We start from the raw sequence: 19,558 nt of genomic DNA on the forward strand, positions 1-19,558 counted from the left end.
AGTCATGTGATCAACATGGATCTGTCCGATTTCCCATATTCCATCCTGATTGCCTGGCTTCCAAAGTTTGCAGGACAGATCCGTTTTGAACAAAATGCCTCAAATCATGAACGCAGCGTGCAATTTCCGTGAGATTTTGCACACACATTCCCACTAGGCCGATGCCACCATTTTCACATTGGCCTGTTATAGCACCACCAGCAGGTCTAATTTAGCAAAACACATTTTTGGAACAAAATGCCTCAAATCATGAATGCAGTGTCCGATTGCTGTGAAAGGCCAAAGAAGAAATGGCATCCCTTTGCACATTGGCCTATTATAGTGCCACCAGGAGGCCACAATAACGTACCTGACCTGGCGGAGACCTGTGCTCTGTGCAATATGTTTCTTTATCAGCTCCTGATTTCATAGATTAATACATTCAAGCTTATTTTGTCTGCATCCCATAGTACGGGTAGTAGTTGCATTATAAAGAGAACAAATAATGAAACGGTTGATGAATCTTCACCAAAAAGCATTCTTGAATTATATCAACAATTAGATTAGATTTTATTTTACATATATTTACATTTATTACATGATACATTCAAGTGTACTCTATTCATAATCATTTAAAAGACCAATAAGAAACATTAAAATATTAAACTCTTTGATTTACATTGTCCACAAATTAGCACATTAGATTCAAAGGTAACCGTTAAAGGGGCATGCTGTAGTTTTTGACCCAAAGTTGAAAACAAACTACATCATCAGCCAAGGGCAGGGGTTCTCAACCTTTTCAGGCCGTGACCCCCCCAAAATGATCATATTTGAACTGGGGACCCCCCCCCCCACACACACACACACACACACACACACACACACACACACACACACACACACACACACACACACACACACACACACACACACACACACACACACACACACACACACACACACACACACACACACCCTGATAAGCACTTGGAATGTAGGAGTTGAAGCATTACATTTTGTTTGACTCGGTTCCACAGATAAATATTGTGAAAATAGCCGATCTACAAGCTCACATATTTTCCTCTTCCTAATATTATTTGACAATTTTTGGCCAAGGTTTGACCATTTTCTATTGTATAGTTTGTTGATTACTTTTGATACAGTAATGGTCTCTTATTTTTTTTAGGTATTAAAAAGGTCTTAAAAGTCCTTACATTGTCGTTTCACTGTCATCTGGGGACCCCCCCCCTGGGTGGGGGTCCCGACCCACAGGTTGAGAACCACTGTCCTAAGGAGTCATGCTCCTATAATGTGACAAGGCTAAGGTGTCATTAGGCTAGAGTGACACGCTGTCCGGGTTGAAAAGGGACTGAAGTCTGCACTTTGCTTTCTCCTGTAGCACCGAACGCTTCATACCTAGAGAAACATATAAAATAACATTAAACTAACTTTTACATCCTCCAATGCAGGACTTTGGGTTTATTTGTGTCGTCCTTTTCATTACACAGAAGTTTCGGGGAAAATGTATCATTTTATTTAAATCAATATTTTTAAATAATCAATGTGTGTGTGTGTGTGTGTGTGTGTGTGTGTGTGTGTGTGTGTGTGTGTGTGTGTGTGTGTGTGTGTGTGTGTGTGTGAGTGTGTGTGTGTGTGTGTGCGCGCATTACTATACCTATATAGTTTGGTCCTATATATAGGACCAAACCAAACTAACAAGATAAATTGTTGTTTTGGTTGAAAAACAATTCAACAGTGTGTAGAACAGTGTATTGTACTCACAGGCTGCTGTATGAGCTCCAGTCAGCCTTGCTGAGAGAGGCTCTGGTGGTCAGCAGAGCTGAGGTCAGATGAGATTGACTGAGAAGCAGGCCTGATCCACTGGACACTGGAGTCACCTGCTCACTGGATCCACCTGCTTTCTGTCCCTAAAAACAACAACAAACGTGGGGATTGGGGAAGCAGCATTTAGTTTATATGTACATATACTGGAACAAACTCTCAGAAAACTGCAGGTTCTGCTGCCACTCTTATTTCTGTTAAAACACAACTAAAGACCTTTCTGTTTGCCTTTACCTTTCTTTCCGCCAGTGTTGATTTTAACAGCAAATATTGATTTAGTTTCAGTCATAATCTTTTGAATAAAATTCCATTTAGTTTTAGTCATATTTTAGTCATCTTAAATGTTTTACTTTTTGTCTAGTTTTAGTCGACTAAATATCATATAATTATAGTCGACTAAATCTACCAGTTTATTGTCAACTGGGGGCATAGCTGAATGGTTAGAGAGCCCGTCTGGGGCCAGGTTCGCGATTCCAGGCCTGGGCCAGCAATGTGTCGAATATGACTGGTCGAAGTGTCCATTTCACGGGGAACATTCAATCGTAAATGTCAGTAACAGTTTCCCCTTTCTTTTTTTAAATGATGATGTTTCACTTGCTTTTGCCATTGTTTATATAATGACATCTGCATCTTCCAACCTGTAGAATAGTGACACGCCCATACGAGTTCAGGGCAAGAAAAAACAAGACATTTTTGGTTCCAGCTCCAAACCAACATTTAGGGTTCTGAACAAATTGATTTTCAGTGGAAACACTCTGAACTGGTTCAAAATTAGGCGGGGGAAAAAAAACGGAACCGGTTCAACCCCGGTGGAAAAGTCCTCACTCCTGTATTGACTCACACTGCCTCCTCTGGGCTTTTTTCATGAGTATCCTCATGGCATCATTAAAAGCAACTTGCAAACTGTGCAGTAGAAGTATAAAGTACAAAAACAACTGAAAATACTCAAGTAAAGCTCAGTACTTAAGCAAATAAACGTAGTTAATTTCCACCACAGCTCTCGGGCGGTGTTGTGCACGGTGTAACTCACATTGTCTCTCCTGTGGCTGCTCTTGATGGTTCTGATCTCCTGTAGGAGGCGCTCCATCTGCTCCTGGTTCAGCTCCTCAAAGCCCCTCTGGATGGAAGGCATGTAGGCCGGGGGGAGTCGTACCGACAACCCTGTGAGGTCCTGGCTCATGGAGTTTGGACCAGAGACGCACTGAGAGTTCTGGGGTTTTACAACAAAAGAAGCTGTCTTACAGTGCCATCTAGTGGCTTTCTGGTATACGTGTGGTGCCTCCATGTATTTTAAAGGAGATGACATTGATGATCAGTAATAGGCGCAGTGGTGGAAGAAATACTCAGTAGATTTTACTTCAGTAAAAGTATCAGTACCAATAGCCTATAGATACGCTGTTAAAAGTAATACGCCTGCATTAAAAATCTTACTTGAGTAAAAGCGTAAAGGCATGGACTGCTAAATGGCTAAATTGTGGTATTGGTATCAAAATATGCTTACAGCGCCAAAGAAAAAAAGTATTTATAAAACTTCATCGACAATAGTCAACTTAAATTTAGTTTGTGTTCACAAATGTCCTCTCACCTGTCCAGACGGCGAGGCGTGGTTGTTCCCCAGCTCCGACTCGTAGGAGCTTCCAAAGTAGAGCCTCCACAGGTTGCTGCGGTGGAGCTCAGGTTCCAGATGGCGGTGGTTCTCCGGGAGAAGTGCCGCCGCGGCCTGGTCCAGCCCCGCCCCCACTCCCGGCTCCGCCTCCCCGGCAGAGTCGTCCGAGCCGCTGCTGTGGTTGAGGAAGATCATGGAGCCCAGGCTCATGTCGCTGTCTGACCCCGAGGTCAACTCCTGAACGCCACACGGGAGAACAAAGACAACATTTTTACATCTTAGGAGGAGCTGACATGTTAGTCCAGAGCAGAGGTATAGGGCATAGCAGTGGCAGCCATTTTCTGGTTCCACTCCAAAATAGTCAATGCATTTTTCCCATTGAGATTTCCAAAAATATTTATATCAATTCATTTAAGCCTAGACAAGCCATCCAGGGTCCTGGTGAATCATGACCATAAAATTTAATTATATGATATACTATATTTAATAAATACCCTTTGTTTTCCCGTTTTCAAAAACGTTTTTTCACAGAATCAAACGTTTTATGGTCATGATTCACCAGGACCCTGGATGGCTTGATTCTAGGCTTAAAATAATTGATTTCTCTCTGGAAATCTCAATGGGAAAAATGCATTGTCTATTTTGGAGTGGAAACAGAAAATGTCCGCCACTGCTATGCCCTCGCCTATCACAATTATTCCATTATCACCTAATCGCAATTATTTGAGATAATCGCAATGAATTTGCATGATCGTCGTTAATCGTTTCCATGTTGAGAAAGGTTCATACATTTTGAAACATTTTCAAAAATAGTGTAAATATTATTTATTTACACTATTTTGTTACAAATCTTTAGTATAAAATATTAAACATGCCGTGTTTTCGCCACAATACAATATTCATTTTGACTATTGGTATCGTTCATCGTCAGTAATTTCTTTGTGCATTTGAGTTTTTTGTCATATCTGCCCCATGCAACTTGTGTTTAAAAGCCACACAATTAAATTGTTAATTGCAACTATTTGTATGACAATTAATCGTCAAGTACAATTCATAATGGTGACAGGCCTAAGCAGATGTACTCAAACTTTTTTTTTTTATCCCAGCCATGATGATAAAATGATCATGAAAGCGACATCAGAAAGAGTTGGACAAGGGATAGAAGACATAATGATACAGTTTGTTTTTTCACAATAGACTTGTTAGTGGAGGAGGGAACAAAAAATAAAATAAAGATATCTGGTGGTTCTCAAACTTTTTAATTTCAAGGACCACCATAACTCTGTGAGGGAATCGTTAAGGAACCGGAATGGTTAAAATCCATAAGGAACCCAACCCCCAGTAGTACTGACATGTGTGGTGCTGGCCGCCAGGCTGCCGTGTGCCGCCTCCAGCTGTCCGTTGTACAGCAGGGCTCTCAGGTCGGCTCCGGTGAAACGCTCCGTGGCGGCGGCCAGCTGCCCCAGGTCCACGTCATCGGCCAGGGGCAGGCCCGCGCTCAGAGCCCTGAGGATCTCCACACGATCCTCCTGAACCCGCCGCCAGAGGAAGAGACACACAGAGAGAGAGAGAAGGTTTTAAGGTGGTTATTTCGTCGACTAAATCTATGACGAAAAATGTTCGTCGACTACCTTTTTTGACTGACGAAAACTAGATAAAAACAAAATAAAAACTAAGCTACAATGACTAAAACTAAGACTAAATATATTGACAATTTCGTCAACAAATAAAAACGAGACTAAAATGTTAGTGAGGGACTAGTAGTGGAGAAGAGATCCAGTAGAACTAAAAAACAAATAAATGTATGTTTGGTTGCGCTCGGGTGTTGTGCTCTGACAATAGCAGATCTACAAGCTGACAACGCGTCGCGCTGCGACATGTTGTGAGCTTGTAGTTCGGCTATTTTCAGCATGCAAACAAGTGTAAGATCAGCCATTACAACACCATCAAGGCACCGCCAACATACATTTTAGCCGACTAAATCAACTATGGATTTAGTCGACAATAATCTTATGATATTTAGTCGACTAAAACTAGACAAAAACTAAAACATTTCAGATGTCTAAAATATGACAAAAACTAAATCAAAATTTGCTGTCAAAATTAACACTGTTAGATCCACATCGAAGGCAGTTCATTACATTAACCACTGACTTGAACCCTAGCGTCCCTATTCTGTGGGCGAACAGTTGCCGATCTATAAGCTCACAATCTATAAACTTACAATCTACTATCTATAAGATCTATAGGCTCGCAACGCGTGTTAAGCGTCGCAAAGCGTCTTGTTGTGAACTTATTAGGCATGTAACGATTCACTCAACTCACGATATGATTCTAATCACGATACTAGGTTCACAATAAAAAATGTCATGATTTTTTCAACACAAAATAAATTTCCAGACAAAATCTTTTTAAAAAATTTTTCTCTTACGCAAATCCAGTATTTTCTTCTCTTTAATTTTTTTTTTACAATACTGTGTTTTCTCATATCCTATTTTAAATACAGTAGCAAATGACTTAAACTATTTTTTTATCAATTCTCATACAAAGATCCTTTATTTTCTTCTCTTTTTTTTTACACGCCCTCTGCTGTTTGCATCGCAAATCCGCAAGCTCAAAACCCGTCGCTTCGCGCCGCGTATCAAACTTCAAACAGATCTGCTACTTTAGTAGTATGATCAAGTAGGGTGTTATTTTACGAAAAAACACAGAAATGATCTGATCTGATGTCAGACAGACCAGGTCTGGGGGAGGGCAGTACTAAAGCAGTGATCAGTGAGTGTATAATGTTAAACAGACCAGGTCTGGGGGAGGGCAGTAGAGGGACTTGTCCAGTCTACCAGGTCTCAGCAGGGCCGGGTCTATCAGGTCTGGTCGACTGCTGGCTGCGAGCACATACACACCTGATAGCAAACACACACAAAAATATTATCACACAAATTAGGTACTAACCACACCGGATAGATACTGTATGTACAGTAGATAATTATTTGGTTTGTTTTGTCTTCTTCCCTTTCTCTTATGGAAATATTTTTTTTTGTTATTTCTCTTATGGAAATAATGCATTAGAAAAAAATTACCCACCATTTTACACTTGTAAACCTGTGCTGTGACAATAAAGTTGGTTAGTACAGTTAGTACACTGTTTCCCAAATTGGGTCACAGACACAGTTTTATGGGTCGCAAGTAAATGTCCATTCTTTATACTTTCAGAGTTAAATGAACACTCAGGATGTTGCTAGCAGACCATGGTAAACAGTATGTGTTGCTACAGTGTGAAGTGAAGTGAAGTGTTACAGTACCTTGCAGACCCTCCACCCCGTCCAGCTGTGTGAGGAGTTGGTTGACCACGCGGTCCGTCACCCCCGTGTTGTCATGACCCCTCCTGGGGGCCAGCGAGTCAAACTCATCAAAGAACAGGATGCAGGGCCTGGCTGCCTGGGCCCTGAGGGGGGGGGGGGGGGGACAACACCGTCACCACTACGTCACTGCTACCAGTTTACAGTTACAGGCACCAAATTAAAGCCTACAGTTAGAATAGAGTGGAAAACATGTTAACTGAGCGGATTAGAGAACCGACCTTTGAAAGACGTCCCGGACTGCCTGTTCACTGGCTCCGATGTACTTGCTGAGAAGCTCAGGTCCCTGGAAGGGTAGAACAAAAAATCTGCTATTTTCTATAATACTAGCTTTTAGATCTGCTATTTTCTACTACTACTACTTTCTACTACCAAGTAGTCTGTAAGATTTTAAACAAAAGTTGTAAAAATTGCTGTATAAAAGGCATTAAAACTATTATTTTGCATTGTACAGAGGTCTCCCTCCTCATTTGTTTTTTGCATTGGATTTCTGCCTCCTTGGGAACCCTAGGAATTTTTTGTGTGGCAAAAGAAATTTGTTAAAATTAATAAACTCTCACAGGTTTATCTACCAACATTAAACCAACTCATCGACTGGGGCGGCAGTGGCCCAAAGGTTAGAGGAGTGGTAAAATCTGGGTGGGGAAGTGAATGGCCACCACTCACCCCTCCCCCAACACTGCTGGTTTTAATGTGCGTGCGTGCGTGCGTGCGCATGTGCGTGTGTGTGTGTGGGGAGTTGCTGAAAATGAGCGCTTTATTTACCCAGCTACTACCCTGGGTAAATAAAGAACACAAATAAATAAAATAAACTGTCACCAGAAGGTCCTGGTCAAGCCATATACTGTACCTTGATTGAGATGAAGTTCATGCCACTGTCTTTGGCCACGGCCCCTGCCAGCAGGGTCTTGCCCGTGCCAGGGGCTCCGTAGAGGAGCAGCCCTGAGCAATGGCGGATAGGCAGCTTGGAGAACAGGATGGGATACTGCAACGTACAGGAGACACATGCCATTTAAAGTGCACATAACCCAACATACAAAAATTATATCTTAAGGCACTATGTAACTTTCCATTGAACCCGGTGCTGAAATATGTGCTGAAATATTTACCATTGAGCTAATTGAGACTGCTTGCTCAAAATTCGTGTCAGATCCTGTGTCTAGGTGAGGCATGACCTTTGACACGATTTAAATGTATCAATAGAAGAGCAGGGAGATCAAATACAACCACCCCAATTGTATGTTATATTGTATTAACATACTCTACCATACAGATTGGATAATATTACATTTTATTCATTAAAATAGTGTTTCATAGTGCCGCTTTAGTCATTTTAACTTACTTCAGCTACTGTAGATATATTTATTTTAGCCTTGTCAGGTGTTACATAATAGATAAAATAGATAGACAGACAGACGGATACTTTTCTTTCTTACAATAATCTATTTTAACTCCTAGGAAGCCGCGAAATGAGCTTTCTAAAGTTTCACACAAAAAGAAGAAAAATCTGTTCCCAAAATCTGCTCTCGGGACAGTTTTTGTAAAGAAATATAAAACCTGGCCAAGAGGGCAGTGTGTTCTCATAAGCGTTTACTGAAATCAGACGTACGAGTAAAGAAAATAGTTGATTTTTGCGAGTCATTTTCCCCTTTACATTGTACATTAAGGACACTTTTGATATCTTTGTATTTAACATTTTTATCCAACCCATTTAGACATTTTCAAGCTGGGAACACCTCTGTGTCATTTTATTTGTTGCTATATATCGTATAGCAACATTTTCTTGTTTTTTTTTATTTTTTTTTTAAGTTTGAATAAAAAATAGTTTTTCAGAACATTTGTCAGAATTTAGAGGCCGTTTTTAGAAACAGCCTCAGGTCTAAAATGGATTAAAGCAGTGATTCTCAATCCCTTTCATTTCTTTCAAAGACTCCCAGCGTGATATTGAATAATTATGACATGGACCCCCATTTATTATATGATTTTGAGTCTGGCCCCAATCTATACAGTAAAACCCTCAGTATCAATGTAACTCTGAGAGCTTACATAAGCTCTCAGAGTTACAGACACGTAAAAGGTCCATTTGGTGCTATCAATCATTTAGCTGGGGACGCCCCTGGAACCCCCTCAAGGACCCCTGGTGGTTCCCCCACACACTCTATATCCCACATGGTTTGACCGTTGTGCAGCTGACCTTGGCAGGGAGCAGGATGGCGTCCATCAGCTGCCGTCGCACGTCTTTCAGCCCCCCCACCCTGTCCAGCCCCGCCCCGCTGGGGGGGGTGTGGAGGTCCATGGCCAACAGCGAGGGGGGCGTGAAGCCCTCCAGAGCCTGCTGGAAGTCCTCCTGAGACAGACACACACCTGAGGACGGAGAGACACTGTATTAGTAGTCTCGCGTAGCCAGACAACTATTCCACAACCTCCGAACGCTATATAGAGTCTGGAACTACACCTCCTGAATGCTATATAGAGTCTGGAACTACACCTCCTGAATGCTATATAGAGTCTGGAACTACACCTCCTGAACGCTATATAGAGTCTGGAACTACACCTCCTGAATGCTATATAGAGTCTGGAACTACACCTCCTGAACGCTATATAGAGTCTGGAACTACACCTCCTGAATGCCGAAACTGGCACTTCAGTTCACAAAAATATATTTTAAAATATCTTTACATTTTATTTTTTAATTTCCATTTCTGCTAAGCATCAAGCTGTATATACTTAGATGATTTTGATTTATATTAGGATAAATTGGCGCGACTGTAAAGACGAAACGGAAGTGGGGAGGAGGCTTAACATCCGCTTTATATTTTAATCATGATCAGAGGCAACAGTGTGGCCACACAAGACTACTGTATTAGTGACGCTAGTGATATATACTGTAGATGATATGGCCCTTTAACCACTTAAACCCTACAGTATTCAGTTTAGCCCCCCCGGGGGGCCTTAACTGTACTACCAGAAGTAGTATGTGGATGTGACGTCGTCACAAAAAACGTCACATCCGTTCATCCCAACGATGGGATTTTCAGAAAAACAGCTGTAACTCAGTTTCTTTTTTTTGCATTGAAAACCACCCGTTTTCAACGGGGCGTAGCCCCAAAATGGCGGATCGCGGTTGGAATGTTGTCGTTCCTATGGATACACAGATATCTCCGCCAACCCACGGGGACTATTTTTTTTGGGACACAAATGTCACTTCCACAGCGTTTCAAATATGATCGGATTGAGGTAATTACGCTGGCAAGGGGATAGAAAACTATGTTTAATATCTTGGCAATCAATGTGTTAAAACCAAATCTCTCCCCCAAATAGCCGTGAAACCATGAAACGTCTGTCTTCTTGAACAGACCATATAGAAACGTTACCATGTTTGAATTACATCTCCTTACCAGAAGCTCAATCCTGGACAGCCTTAATTATTCAAGACATATTTAATACTTTATTGTACGACAGTGTAATGCAAAAGTGATGATAGATACTGGATGTAATAATGCTCAAAATAGGGCCACCAGGCTGAAAGTGAACATTAAAATGTGTTAATGTACAGTAGTACGGTGGTTGGTTACCGTGTCCAGTGCGTACAACACTGGCGTGCACGCTCCTCTCTAGCAGCAGAGCCAGGTCACGGGGCACGTAACCCTCCGTCTCCTTGGCGACCATCCCCAGGTCCAGAGTGTGTAGGGTCTCCTCTGATAGGCCGGTCCTCCTGAGGATCAGACAGCGCAGGATCTCTGCTCTCTGCGTCTGAGGGAAGACGTACAGTATAACGCTGTTGTCGGGCAGAAACCTCTTATCTCCATATTTTAACTTTTTGTGTTTTTTCTAATTAACTAACTAGTTAGTTAGTTAATTAGTATTATATTTACAGTATATATCAACTGGTGTCTTTATTCATGCAATTCTCTTTTCATTGTGTGTAGGGCTGCAACTATCAATTATTCTCTCTCTCAATTATTGTATTGATCAATTTTCATAAAATTATCGAAAATCATATTTTTTTATATTTTGGTTTATTTTGTAGATATCAATGATTGACAAGTACACATGTGTACGTTTTATAATAGAATACATTGACTAGTCTGACTAACAACTTAAGGCCTATTTTGTACTTTGTTGCACAACAGTGTCGCATAGAAATTGCAGAAATCGTCAATATTATGGCCAGATTTGTTCCCTTTAGAATAAATCACTTTTATTAAAAAAAAAGTTTTGATTAAAAAAATTATAATAAATTACATCAGTTCAATAAACTGTAGTACCCCTAATTGTGTGTGTGTGTGTGTGTGTGTGTGTGTGTGTGTGTGTGTGTGTGTGTGTGTGTGTGTCACATGGAAATTGGCATTCCAGGGAAATTGAAAGAGGAGCGCTCGCTTTTAGGCGCGGGGCTTAGGCGCGAGAAGGGGCTTTTAGAGACAGGGTTTTTTACGCGAGGCTTGCAAGGAGGAGGAGGAGGCGCGAGGCGGGGCTTTGATACGAGGCGGCGCGAGGAGGAGGAGGAGGGGGAGGAGACGCGAAGCGGGGATTTGATAAGAGGCGGCGCGAGGAGGAGGAGGAGGAGGAGGAGGAGGAGGAGGAGGCGGCGCGAGGCGGGGCTTTGATGCGAGGCCGACCTGGCTTTTGTTATTCCCCCCCACATAGCAACCAGGAAGCTACGCTAGGGGAACGCTGAACACGCGTTCACACGCACACATGATAATAGTTATTGTCCATGACGGAGGCGCGCCGACTCAGCAGAGCTTGAGGCCGAGGAGGCGCGCGGCGCGAGTGCCCGCGCCGACTGGCCGAAGGTCTGCTAGTCGAATCAGCGCCGTCCGAGTTGTGAACCGATAGGGGGAGAATAGATCTTTTCATGGGTTACAGTCTATGGTTACTATCCAGTGTCCACGACGACACACATGTGTGTGTGTGCGTGTGTGCGTGTGCATGTGTGCGCATGCACACACGCGTGCGCACACATGCACACGCACACACGCATGTGCATGCGTGTGCCTTGCATTCATTGCCCTCTAGTGTTGGTTAAACAGAATTGCCTGGGTGGGTGGTAAAAACAAGCGCTCCTTTTTCAATTTCCCTGGAATGCCAATTTCCCTGTAACATATATACTGTGTACCTGGTCAGGGGGTTGTATGTGGAGGAAGCCCTGGATGAAGTGGGAGCCCTGCACCTGGGTCAGGGAGCGGTGCAGAGAGTGTTCACTGTGGCTGGAGAGGAGCAGACACACCAGGCTGGAGCGCTGCACCAACTCATCCACTATGTCCATGAGACCTGGACACACACACACGTTTGTATTACCGTAATACATTTGTGAGGACATCAACATTTTATTACGCTTGTACAATGTATGAAAGTGATGTTTTACTCTGTGCGATGTGTTTCCGTAGGAGCGCCTCGGGGCCGTGCTCGTGCTCCGGCGAGGTGGGCGCACCCGTCACGTGATCCAGGTCGTCCAGTAGGACCACCGAGGGCTGCCTCCACACCGCCTGCTCAAAAACCTCCTCCAGAGTCTGCCTCACCGTCTCCGCCCTTTTCCCTGGAAAATAAATACTGTTTGATTGACATGAAAAATGAAAAACAATGTTCGCAATTATTTGTGCGACAATTAATCATCAACTTAAATGTTGTAATTGTGACAGCCATAGCGAGCGTGTGCGCGTGCGTGTGTATCCTCCTACCTTTGAGCTTTTTGCAGTCCACCACCTCCACATGTGCGTCCAGGTCTTCCCCAGCCCTCCTGCACAAGGCTTTAGCCAGAGCGCTCTTCCCACTGCCCTGTAGAAGAAGACAACCAACATAACACCATGTGTACCGTATGTTAGCCCAGTGCTAACCATGCCAGCTAAAGGACAATCTCTTGTCAATCTCTCGGGATGGGGGGGGGGGGGGTTAAAGGTTACCTTGGCTCCGGTGACGAGCAGCGCCCCGCCCCGGAGACCCCGTCCCGTGGACACCAGCTCTCGGGAGAGCGGACCGGCCTGGAGGCTGTAGTAGATGAACTCAAACCCAGTGGTGATCAGGTCCTTCATCCCACTGGGGTCGGAGACCATTTACATTAGCAGACGCTCCTATGCAAAGTGACTTAAATTTTTTTGTGGGGTAGGGTTGAATTTGTTTACAGAAATAAATATATAGATATATTATACCACATATATATAAGTATACCACATGGGAACTCATTTTTACAAATCAGATTTGAACCACATTCCTAGGTGGTTTTAAATGCAATTAAAGTCCAAATTAAATTTCCAAAGTCTCAGACTGTACACCTGACACTGATTTACACTTCCATATCATGTATTTCACAAATAAATGGGACTGGCCTGCTGTCTGAAACAAAGCCACAGAGCTCGTACTGTAAAAGCAATAAATAGCACCAGACGTACCCGAGAGCACTCAGACAGGGAAGATCTGAATGGAATGCGTCGCCCGGGGATTTCACTGCTGGTGGTGTGTTGACCGGCTGTCTGTCTACCTGGATGTTTCCACAACAACAACTGTGTTATTTCAGAACAGACTTAAACAAAATTCACTTTCACCCATTGCCGTCAAAATGTCTATCCAGAGGTTCTCAAACTATGGGTCGGGACCCCAAGTGGGTTTGAGGGAAGGTGACGGTGGGGTCACACATTGACAATTGAAAAAAGACAAAATGTATCCTTCCTATCAAGTCTGTTTTTATTGATTTGAATACACTCTTTTATTTAAATTAAGGTTCTGGCAGAAACACTTGTATGTAGCTTTTAAACTATGTTGATGAGACACAAAGCATGAATCACAACATAGTGAATGTATTTTCTAATAAATATTCAATGTACCGGTATACCAGTGTTCATTTTGTTGACGAAGACTAAGACTAAAAGACTAAAATACAAAGATTTTGATATTTAGTCGACTGAGACTAAACCATTTCAGATGACTAAAATAGGACTAAATGGTGTGTTATTCAAAAGACTACATCAGAATTAGCTGTCAAAATGAACATTGCGGTATACTTTATTTAAGCTTTATTTCAACTTTCAAAAAAGCAAGGTGTAATGCACACCGGATCAGCTCAGAGACGGGTGCGTAGGCAGGGATCAGACGTATAGAATACAATAAAATGACCCGCACACCGTCTACACACTAAGCACAATAAGGACAACTTTATTTAGGCAAGCTAGACCTTCTTCAGGCATCTGGCGTCTTTGAGATGCCTGAAGAAGGTCTATTGACCGAAACGTTGCCTAAATAAAGTTGTCCTTATCGTGCAAGTGTACAGTAGACGGTGTGCGGATCATTTTATTGTATTCTAACTTTGAAACTGAAAAATGTACCCCCATAAAAAGGGATCCTCCTGGTATAAAATAAGTTTTGAGAACCCCTGGACTATACTGTACGTACAGCAGTGTTGACAGCTAATTTAGTTTCAGTCACAGTCTTTTGAATAAAATTCCATTTAGTTTTAGTTATATTTTAGTCATCTGAAATGTTTTAGTTTTTGTCTAGTTTTAGTCGACAAAATATCATAAGATTTTAGTCGACTAAACCTACAGACTAAAATGTATTTTGGCGGGCATCGATTGCCTGCTGAAAATAGCCGATCTACTGTACAAGCTCATAGCGCGGCGCGTTGTGAGCTTGTAGATCTGCTATTTTCAGAGCGCAATATATATTTAGTCAATATATTAAGTATTTAGTTTTTATTTAGTTTTCGTCAATGAAAAAAGGAAGTCGACGAACATTTTTCGTCATAGTTTTAGTCAACAAAATCAACACTGACGTACAGTAATGTGAATGCTGAAGAAACGGTGACAAAGATTATAAATGTGACTAATCTGACAGCATGAACAGTACCTGTATGGCTGCCTTGCGTAGGACAGTAGGAGCTAATAGAAACAGTATGAACAGTACCTGTATGGCTGCCTTGCGTAGGACAGTAGGAGCTAATAGAAACAGTATGAACAGTACCTGTATGGCTGCCTTGCGTAGGACAGTAGGAGCGAGCAGAAACAGCTGGTCGGGTGGATCGCTCTCTGGCTCTGGCTTAAGCACAGTCAACGCAAGCTCCAGCTTAGCTAAAAAATAGTCACAATAATTTTTTTAAGATATATTTGTGGGGCTTTTCTGCCTTTATTGATAGTACAAAGTAGAGAGTGACAGGAAACCGAGAGAGAGAAACACGCAGAAAAGGACGTCGGGCTCAGGACTCAAACCTGCGACTTGGCAGGCTGCATTAGAGCCAATATGTGGTATGCGCCCTAACCACTAGGCCAGCGGCGCCCCTGTTCACTATTTACTGTATGTACCACTATGTGGTATGTACAGTAAATGTCATGGTTGTTGATTTTCCAAACTCCAGGAGTAGTAACTTATCAGTATGATGAATTATCCTTCAAACCGGTTTCCACTCACCTTCATTTCCGTGTAGAGGGATGACGCTGCAGCGTGTGGTCAGACAGGCCAGCGGTTGGTGGCTCTGTGTGTGCAGCCAATCCAAGAAGGCGGTCTGGATGTCCTCGTCACTCTCGTCTGGCTGTGACTACAACAACAAGACATGGTGACAAAAGCTCTCAAAGCATCCGATGGCAACGAGCTTTTATCTGCTGCTGCCAAGCTTGGCAAACAATTTTACACTATACACACCAAGTAGATGAAATGACTGAGTGAGCCATCATTGGAACTGCACACTCACGACTGAAAATGTTTGTATGACCTAACGTGCCACACACTAGCGCTATTTAATAATATGTAAAATTATGATGTTTTAGTAATATTGCTCCTTGCTGTCAACCCGGTGAATAAATCACAGATTGAGGCTTTAACATTTGCTTTAATATGAAATATCAGACACTATTATTAAGATTTTATGGAAGATGCTTCTCAACATACGGCTAGTTTGACTACTTCAAATGCTCGAATCTTAATGATAACCGAAAATAGCCTATCTACAAGCTTGAGAGCTTGCAGATCGGCTATTTTTGCTGCGCAACATCCATAGAAGACATGCTGCTGGCTTCTAAGGAATCCAAATGACTGAAATCAGTCGTGGCGACTGAGAACTTTAATCCATGTTTGTCATGAGAGGATCTGGAACTCACCGCTGGCTTTAAGGGCTGTAGGCGAATACTCAAGGCCACTTTACAGGTGGTCTCAACGGGCTTGATCCTCACCGTGGAGTGGGAGCTGATGTTCAGTTGTGTCGTCAAGTGCTCCGGCATCTAAAAAATACATGTTTCTTGTAAGATTGAACTACTGGGAAAGAGCCACGTTACCCCACTTTCAATATGCCGGAAGCTATTTTGGTCATGTTATTATTATTGTAGGCGATGACTTTCCAAAAATGACTTTCCAAAATAGCAAAAAATAGCAGATCTACAAGCTCTCAACACGCCACGCCACACCACGACACGTTGTGTCCTTGTAAATCGGCTATTTTCACTATTTATCACATGACAAATTATATAGGGCTTAAGTGGTTACAGTAAGCATATTCATAGTTCACATGCAAGTATGCCTTCCGTCACCTGCATAGGCCTGTCACAATTATTTCATGTTAAAATAATGTTCATATATTTTCCAAAACATCAAAGAAATAGTGGAATAGCTTGTAGATCGGCTATTTCCACTATTAATGTTTATTTTTAAGTATAAAGTAATTAAATATGTGTTATATGTCATATCTGCCATGTGAAACTTTTGTTTATGAAGGCTAAAAGCCAAACAGAAATGTTTATTTGTATTCATAATGTTCCAATAATGTTCAACAACAGAAACACAATTAAATGGTTAATCGTAATTATTTGAGTGACAATTAATCATCAAGTAAAATGTCAGTCTGGACAGCCCTACTACACCTGCGGTTTGCCACACTCACCCACACTCTTCCACAGTGGATCTCCCCCATGTCAGGGTATCTCTGCAGGCCTCCTCCTAGCTGCTCCATGTGGTGACACACCACCCGGACCACCACGGTCTCCTCCTCATCCTCCTCCTTCTCCTCCTCCTCTCCCACCCTACCTGCACCTGCGGGATCCTTGGAGGAGGCACTCCCAACAACCTTCTTTTTCTCCGTGATCCGCTTAACCCTCTCCCTCCCTTCTTTGGGAGAGAGGACCCTGGAGAGCAGGCCGTAGGTCACCACCGCGGAGGAGCGGCGGCCTCCTCCTCCGGGCGTCCCGTCCTCCGTGCCCCGCCACCAGGGGAACAGATGAACCACCCCGGCCGCCGCCGCGCCGCCGCCGTGGGGGCTTATGGTGCAGACGTAGCCGGGAGGGGCGCGGCACACCCTGTACATGGAGTCACTGACGAGGGCCGGGATGGCAGGGACGGGGGGAGGAAGGTCCCTGACGGGGTAGCTGCCCGTTAGCATGTAACGCATCAGGCTCTGTAGGTCAGCTATGCCGCCCACTGCCCACTGGTGGTTAGGAGGGGTAGAGGACGAGGCACTAATGGAAGAGTTAGAAGTGTGTCCCTGATGATGATCGCTGGTTTGGAATGACGTCGGCGGCGGCAGGGAGGAGGGGAAGTCGAGGTTGGACCGGCGTCCGTGAGGAGGAGGAGGAGGAGGAGGAGGAGGAGGAGGCTGCTGGTCCCCCTGAGCGGCTGGGAGAGGAGGAGGGCCACTTCCCCCTCCCGTGTGGATCTTTGGAGAGACCATGAGCTCTGTGAACTGCTCCAGGCGGCCGTAGGGTACGGATGGCGAGAGAGATGCTACAAGGGGTGTTAGGAGAGAAAAGAGTATATTTATGTGCCATGCATCAATGTCGTTCCTACTGTAACCTCTTATCACCATATTTTTACTTTTTGAGTTTTTTCGTAAATTATTGCCCTATAGGCCTACTTGATCATACTACAGCGTCACATAAAAGCTTCAAAAGTATCAGATCCGCAAGCTCGAAACGTGGCGGGAAGCGAAGCGTTTTGAGCTTGTAGATCTGCTACTTAAGCTATTTCTGAATTTGAATTCTGAAAAGTAACAGTTTTGGACATAATGAGGTTTCCACCCCGACAGAGACGATGTCCTAGGCCTGGTCATTAAAGCTGGAAAAAACTGAAGCTAAACTAAACACAAGCCCATGCTTAACATCTCACACACTCTCCGACCAGTTCAACAATTCATTGCAAAATGCCACAGCAAACAGCACCATTTCCATTTCAGATGAAAGGCAGAATTAATACGGTAATATGGACCTAGATCAGTGGCTCCCAAGCAGTGTGCTGAGGCACACTGGTCCAGGTGTGCCTTGGGATTTTGTTATTATTATTGCAATACATACAACTACACAAAAGGTTGTGGTTTTAATGTTTTATTTTAAATTCTTTACTATAATATATATAATTTTTACCCATTTCCAAATAGGCAAATTCTATACCCTAAATATATATAATTTATATACATTTGAATCACTTTCAACCAGGCATGCCATTACAGGCGCAAATTGTATTTTTTAAAATAGCAGATCTTCAACGCGGCTAGTCCCACTATGAATACAGGTGTGCCTTGAGACTTGACCGTATGTTGGTCCACCCATGAAGTAAAACTAACCTATCCTGATGTAGATGACAGTGCGTTGGTCCACCCATACGCTAATACCGACCTATCCTGATGTAGATGACAGTGCGTTGGTCCACCCATACAGTAATACTGACCTATCCTGATGTAGATGACTGTGTGCTGGTCCACCCATACAGTAATACTGACCTATCCTGATGTAGATGACAGTGCGTTGGTCCACCCATACAGTAATACTGACCTATCCTGATGTAGATGACTGTGCGCTGGTCCACCCATACAGGGAACACAGCGTCCTGGAACACCACTCTGATCTGATCCAACAGCTGCTGCTCCAGAGCTGCACTGTGGAGCTCCTGGGAGGGTATAGTGTTACTCATTTACATTAGGGCAATATATCAATATTATATCAATGTTATATGTTCATGGATTAAACTGCTTACCAAGATCTCCCAGTCATCAGAAGACACAGGCTCCACGAACACCTGATGCACAGATGAGACTTGATGACATGGCCTCAGGAAGCCCTGGAGGAAATCATCAGAATTATCACCAATTCAATACAGACAACCGTCTCCTCCTGGTCAAATTATTACATGAAATCTGTGTTTCTCAACGGGGGAGGGGCGGTACTGCCCCCTAGAACAGGGCTTCTCAAAGTGGGTGCCGCGGCCGAGGGGTTCCTCAGAATACTTTGATAATATTTGGAATTTATCAATGTCACTTCAGTTTAACCACTTAGACCTTCTAAGTGGTTAGCCTACAGTACACAAAGTCTCTCCACCAAAAATAGCAGATCTACAAGCTCACAACGCATCACAACGCGTCACAACGGGACACGTTATCTGCTATTTTTGATGAATGTTCCCCCAGAATAGGAATGCTGGGATTTAAGTGGTTAAACGCCACGTATAAAAGTTACTTTCAGTCTTTCCTAAATAATGGAAACAGATATTCTCTCCAATTCTCCTCGTGACATACTGTATCTTTGGGGGAAAGATTTACATATTTACGTACCGCTGATATGACAAAAGGTGCTATAAAGTAACAATGTAATTCATGTGCCGTGGATGAAAAGGTTATTTACAGGGGTGACCTGAGCCAAACATGTTTGAGAACCACTCCCCTAGAACACCGGGAGGTGCTGGAAGCTATATTCCTGAAAGGCGGGCACTGAGGTGCTGTTGGGGGGGCTTAAGGGACCTTGATGTTGGGGGGTGCTGGCCCAAATAGTTTGAGAACCACTGAACTAAACTAATGTTTATAACATGTCCT

The 19,558-nt window shown here is 43.2% G+C and overlaps 1 protein-coding gene across 1 annotated transcript in view; it reads right to left on the bottom strand.

Moving 5' to 3' along the window:
* Window positions 1-656: 656 nt before the first annotated feature.
* Window positions 657-19,558, bottom strand: part of LOC308096048 (peroxisomal ATPase PEX1-like) — a 643,221-nt gene continuing 624,319 nt past the window's right edge. Inside the window, exons 3-25 of the mRNA XM_080443314.1 lie at window positions 18,727-18,810; window positions 18,525-18,639; window positions 16,646-17,481; window positions 15,870-15,989; window positions 15,184-15,310; window positions 14,740-14,846; window positions 13,176-13,264; window positions 12,690-12,822; window positions 12,468-12,564; window positions 12,155-12,325; window positions 11,906-12,060; window positions 10,362-10,539; window positions 8,981-9,150; window positions 7,637-7,771; window positions 7,008-7,072; window positions 6,730-6,872; window positions 6,227-6,330; window positions 4,780-4,956; window positions 3,407-3,664; window positions 2,852-3,031; window positions 1,762-1,907; window positions 927-1,395; window positions 657-814 (exon numbers count right to left, since the gene is read on the bottom strand). Coding sequence (XP_080299440.1) covers window positions 1,311-1,395; window positions 1,762-1,907; window positions 2,852-3,031; window positions 3,407-3,664; window positions 4,780-4,956; window positions 6,227-6,330; window positions 6,730-6,872; window positions 7,008-7,072; window positions 7,637-7,771; window positions 8,981-9,150; window positions 10,362-10,539; window positions 11,906-12,060; window positions 12,155-12,325; window positions 12,468-12,564; window positions 12,690-12,822; window positions 13,176-13,264; window positions 14,740-14,846; window positions 15,184-15,310; window positions 15,870-15,989; window positions 16,646-17,481; window positions 18,525-18,639; window positions 18,727-18,810 — 3,675 coding nt within the window. The 3' untranslated portion in view covers window positions 657-814; window positions 927-1,310. The remainder of the gene's footprint in view (window positions 815-926; window positions 1,396-1,761; window positions 1,908-2,851; window positions 3,032-3,406; window positions 3,665-4,779; window positions 4,957-6,226; window positions 6,331-6,729; window positions 6,873-7,007; window positions 7,073-7,636; window positions 7,772-8,980; window positions 9,151-10,361; window positions 10,540-11,905; window positions 12,061-12,154; window positions 12,326-12,467; window positions 12,565-12,689; window positions 12,823-13,175; window positions 13,265-14,739; window positions 14,847-15,183; window positions 15,311-15,869; window positions 15,990-16,645; window positions 17,482-18,524; window positions 18,640-18,726; window positions 18,811-19,558) is intronic.

Source organism: Gymnoscopelus braueri, assembly GCF_963280865.1.
Source record: "Gymnoscopelus braueri genome assembly, chromosome: 11".
In the NCBI taxonomy this organism is placed as follows: domain Eukaryota; kingdom Metazoa; phylum Chordata; class Actinopteri; order Myctophiformes; family Myctophidae; genus Gymnoscopelus; species Gymnoscopelus braueri.